At 29.0% G+C, this 5,829-nt stretch overlaps 1 protein-coding gene across 2 annotated transcripts; it reads right to left on the reverse strand.

Annotated features, from left to right (window-relative positions):
* Window positions 1–2,184: 2,184 nt before the first annotated feature.
* Window positions 2,185–5,459, reverse strand: LOC103578239 (hypothetical protein). Of its 2 annotated transcripts, none has more exons than XM_008559244.2 (4): window positions 5,169–5,459; window positions 2,981–3,323; window positions 2,812–2,881; window positions 2,185–2,721 (listed from the first exon to the last, which is right to left on the reverse strand). In XM_008559244.2, exons 2-4 carry the CDS (start codon window positions 3,112–3,114, stop codon window positions 2,278–2,280), a joined length of 648 nt encoding a protein of 215 aa, XP_008557466.1. In that variant the 5' UTR covers window positions 3,115–3,323; window positions 5,169–5,459; the 3' UTR covers window positions 2,185–2,277. The 2 variants fall into 2 exon arrangements, with proteins under 2 accessions (XP_008557466.1, XP_053597833.1); XM_053741858.1 differs by lacking the exon at window positions 5,169–5,459 and adding an exon at window positions 4,827–4,970.
* Between the last annotated feature and the right edge of the window lie 370 nt (window positions 5,460–5,829).

The raw sequence follows: 5,829 nt of genomic DNA on the forward strand, positions 1-5,829 counted from the left end.
AATTAAATATTTGTAAATATTCACATAGACTTTCTTATATTTATATATCATAAAATATATTTATTCATAAAATTATATAATTTTCCAGTAGTGGGTGATTTACATGATGTTTACATAAACTTCGTGAACACAATAATCGTTGCAGTAGTTGATATTTAAATCAGCTATAACATTGATATAAACATAATTTGGAAATAAAATTGGATCTTTTGGGGGTTTGGATAAATTTTCAAGTTTTCCAAATTTATATATATTTTTAAAAAAATATGTATACAAATCATTAAAATCATTTAATTAAATACATCAAACCGATTAGGATGTATACACGCCACGTAGTTTTATGTATTTTGGATTAGAAGCATTGTAACTCATTCGATAATTTCTGTTCGATAAGCTAAATAATTAATCCGTCCTTCTTACATACGCATATGTTTTAATTGTCTTCCAGAAATGAATGGCAGCTGTAGTTTCGAGAAATACCAACCAATTGCATAGCAATGTGTTTTATCAGTTAATTCGACTAATGCAAATAATTCGGTTTCGAACATTTTATCATTCGACAGTCTGACATAACGATTATTCCTCTTTTTACATTTTTCATGAAGATTACTGTGTAAAACTTGATGATTAACAACAGCTCGATCATAATGTTGCACAACTACTTTTCTATTTAAATAAATATGTTGTCGTTGAAAGGTAAGATATTGCTCCTGAGTTAACTGAAGATCACGTGGTTCTCCTAATAATGGAACATTATCAATTACTTGTTGACATTTCAAGCGACTTTCAATGCCTAGAAGTTCATCTATAAATTTTCTCTGTGAGTAAGTTAAATCTTATGATAGATTTTTTCTTAGCTTAAATAAAACACATTTTGTACGGAACATATCATAAATTTGATGAGAAACACCACGAGAACTTTGCACTTCAGCTAAAATTTCTTGATTGAAATTTTCAAAAATAAAAGCTCCATGTCCCCAAAGTGGATCCCAATTTTCGACACTCTTAGACAGGTGAGCGAGTGAATGCACATTGAAAGTTAATGCTTCTTCTCCATATAAATCTTTCACGCCAGTTATAAAATCTATTAAGCAAGTATGAGCAAAATGGATATCAGATCGCATAATAGATGATTGTGTAAGAAGTAATATACCATCGAAGAGAAGTGCCCAGTGGTTAATATACTTGTTTTTTGGCAACAGCTTTTAATATTGGAAGACTATAAAATTGTAAAAAAGCAACCCGCTTATGAGCTTTCCAATGAGAACAGTCACTCATTTCACGAGTGGTTCTCGACATGTCCATAGTTGGTTTGATAGATAAAAGGAGCTTGTTGACTGTTTTAATAGATAAACGCAAGTAAAAATCTTTTTCATGGTTTGAAGAATCAAAGCATAGCTGTGCGGATTGACGACAAACTCCTAATGCAACTCAATGCATCCAATCCACGTCGATGCCGAGTATTATGTCAAATCTCGGTATTTCAGGTATTATTGATTCGCCTTTAACATTTTTCTCTTTTAATTTAGCATGTTCGATTGTCGCAATATTTGTTCTTAATCCCTCACCATGAGCATTATTCGATTCAATTGGATAAATCCGCACGCCACCTAATCCCTTCTCAATTTTTTTTCCAGGATTAAGGCACAAACCGCATCCATATTTTCCGTTAAATTGCATTGAGTTGCGAAGTTTTGGGCGAACTAGAACGTTGTTTATACTCAATAGAACACAACATTTTTTCTGAAAATTTTGACCTCAGACATTGTACTCGAAAGCTTTCTGGTATAAATCTTCAGCTTCGGAGACAAAAGGCTTAAAAAATTCTTGAAGCGAATTTGGGCTTCCCGTTCCAAACCAAATAGCTGTTTGGAGCACATTTTTTGTTCGTTGCAATGGATGTAGTTCGTTAATAGAATATAATATTGGATATGCAAAACAAATGGAGCTATCACATACAGGAACACCGTCTGTGTTAAAAGTAATACTTATCATACCTTTTTTGATTTTTTTTGTGTATTCTTTACCATAACTGATGTCTTCGAGTGCATACTTATTCATTTTTTCTCGATGTTGCTCTAATTGTAATATAGATCTGAATTTTCAAACAATTGTTCAAGTTGATATCTTAAAGAAAAATATAAAAAAATATTTCCATATATATGATTAAATTTTGCGTTGATATCTTTATCACAGTTATCACAATGAATTGTATCATATTTATTTTCAGTTATCTTCATTTATGTTAAAGTCTTTTTTGTTTTTTTGCTCTCCCAATTATAAACTACAGTCCAGACAAAGATGGTGGATTGTAACTGGATCAGAGAAAGTATTTACAATATTTTTCCAATGATACTTGGATGCTTTAACGACCACTGAATCATTTAAAATTGACATTCCGCGGGCAAGATCTTCAGTATATGTCAATTTATGACGTAATTTTATAGACAAACAAGTCAATGTGACAATCAAATCATCAATAGAATATGACCTGTTATCAACGATATTTGTACTGCAGCTTGGTCCCGTCGAAAAATGAAGTGGTAAATATTGACTTACAGGCAAACTGTGTTCTTCAAGTAAATTAGCATTTAATTGAAATGCTGTTTCATTAACATTAGTAGTCTCTTCGTTGTCATTGAGTACAGTGATACAATTTGGAGCACTGTCAATACATACATTACTTATTTTAATTTCATGAATCACACCATTATCGGAGAACTGAAGAAAAATAATTAATAAATAATATAGAAAGCGGCTTTTATTAGATTATACCTACAACAAAAAAAATGATATCAAAAATCACCTAACCTCTTTTAAGCTCCAATTTGGTGATGCAGTAGATACGGGAGTATCACAAAGATCATCACTTTCACAACAGCTAAAAAAAAAGTCTTTTTATTAATTTATGATTGAAAATGTGTAACTGATAGATTACATGCAAACATAGCATTAAATTTTGATAAAATATTGAAATTACTTTTTTCTTTTTGCTGCCCAATGTTGCTTGGTCCTTAATGGTATCGTTGAACTGCTACTGAAGTAACTGTATTCTTTATAAATTTTCCGTTTCACTTTTGAATCTTTTTTTGTGGAATTTTCATTGAAATTCATTTTATAATGTATCCAAATATTATTTTCACCAGTACTTACTGTTTATAATAATATCTGTATAATGAATTTGAATAGATCTAATTTTTCTCATTACTATCTTACATAGAAGCCACTAGTAGTGATGCCCAATCGAAATCGATTAATCGAACAATCGATGTTTTCGTTTCGACTGTCGATTTTTTTTAACCGATTGTAGGCCTTTCGATCAACTGAAAAAAATCGATACTTTTTTTTAACAACGATTTTTAAACATCGTTTTTTTGCAAAATTAAATCAAATGATAGCCAGTTCTATTTATTTTTTTACGTGAATAACAGAATAAAATTTTCCTAATTTAATAAAAAATTAAACTTTCATTTCAATAATTTTACGCATTAATATAATATAAAAATTCTTTTGATTAAATCGATTATTAAATATCGAATAGCTGTTTCGATTCTTGCAACTTGATTAAATAATTGTTTACATCTAACTACCGGCTCACTGATTAAAAAAGTTTTTATCTGCGTTTAACCAAGATGGAGTATCATAATTAGTTAAAGTGCGCTAGCATCCATAATATTACTATGTGAAATTTTTAAATGAAAAAAGGAAATAATTATAGTATTTATGTCAACTTCGCACCACTATAATAAAAATATATATGTATGATTATTTATTGGGTCTGATAAGAGAATTTCTCACGCTTACAAGATCTAAACAGGTTAATAAGAAATTTCTCACAGAAATTTCGTAGCAAAGAAACTAACTTATGTAAATCATCTAATTTGTCTCATCACATTCTTCAATTTGTAGGTGTTGTGAGGTATCAATAAATGAATGTAACATTAGTGTAGTTTTTAGATTAAAAAGTACTTAAGATTAATAAGTAAGTATCATAACCTTACATATTTTGTAAAAATAAATTGACTATCGTGTAGTATTAAATATTATATATATCCATATTTATTATAACGCTAAAATCTATGCATACGTTAATATGCTAAATTTTGCGCTACAACTTCGTTCTCTGCCTTTAGCCTCCTGTCTCAACACTAACAGGGCGCCAGGTAATTTTTATCACTGAAATCACCAAACCAGTAAATTCATGATAATTAGATAATTTTTGATCTATGGAATTATCACCAAAACCACGCAAACTAAAACTAAAACTAAACTTAACAAAAATGCTAAGAATTTATAAGCAAAAACAACACAGAGACTGGGAAACTAAAAACAGAGTTACCGTATCTCATGATGTCGCTCAGTGTGTAGGTTTATGGAGAGAGGGAGTGGTCCGGGGTACATCATTCCAAATCCATGTAGGTTATTAGTGAATTTGCAATTCTTATTTAACAACAATAATCTCAAAATCTCCATTTAACACTATAACGTTCTCTTCTATTTCACGCGTCCCACGGCGAAGTGTGGTTGGCGCTCAATAGCCGTTATGGCTCTCCGTTGGTAGAAACTGAAAATAAAATAATAACAAAACCAAAATGTCCCACCTGGAGATCTCCTGAATCTCCCTGGACTCGCAGCTCTGCTCAGGCTGGGTTAGACAACCTAGTTGGGCGCCAGTTCGTGTGCCCCACGAACAAAATTAACTCTAAAATAAACAACGGAGAGAAATGAAAATGAAAATAAAAATACATAACAGGATAGCGATTTTCAGATTTAGGAATAGGATAGCAAGAAACAGCAGTAATTGAAATAATAAAATTGAATATTACCGGGTTGCTGACCATTTGCATTTAATTATCAATTAATTAATAAATTCATCAGTCAAATATATATCGCACACTCACATAAATAATATCGAAAAAAAATAATAGTAAATCACTTACAAAAAAAATAATAATAGTATGCGCATATAAAATTATTCGAATAATAATAATACTGTATAAAACAATAAATGTATTAGCCGCAAAATAGCTTACATTATATCACAAAGTATCATCACTCGCCTGTGATTATCGTAACAAAAATATATAAATATTAATAATTAATAGGCTCACTCGCACGTGAATATAAACAAAAAAAAATATCTAAATATAATCAACTGAGACACTCACAGTATAATACTGGAACAATTATAAATTATTTCATTACTCGCATGTGACCATAGAAATTGTTAACTAAAATACTCTCATTAGGAATTTAAATTATTCCCAGTAAGGATTCCCAGTCAGTTCCACTGGCGAATGTTACGCTCTTTACAAAACAATATTATCCTATACTCAAATAATGAAGATAAGTAGCACTCTTCGATAAAATAATTATGAATGATATTTATATCTTGGTATCACTCTCACGTGATAATTAAATAATAATTCACACCAGAAAATTAATAATAATAATAATAACTCAAAGTAATATTAACTAATAACTCAGCAACTGTAATATATATATATATATATATATATATATATATATATATATATATATATATATATATATATATATATATATATATATATATATATATATATATATATATATATATATATATATATATATATATATATATATATATATATATATATATATATATATATATATATATATATATATATATATATATATATATATATATATATATATATATATATATATATATATGACTATCGAAAACCCAGTCGCATATGTTTTGGTCGCAACAAAACTATCATTTACCACGTGACATAAAATAATAATTATACCAAAATATTTCCAGAATTAATATCCGGTATTAAA

The sequence above is a fragment of the Microplitis demolitor genome, chromosome 9 (assembly GCF_026212275.2).
Source record: "Microplitis demolitor isolate Queensland-Clemson2020A chromosome 9, iyMicDemo2.1a, whole genome shotgun sequence".
Lineage (NCBI taxonomy): Eukaryota > Metazoa > Arthropoda > Insecta > Hymenoptera > Braconidae > Microplitis > Microplitis demolitor.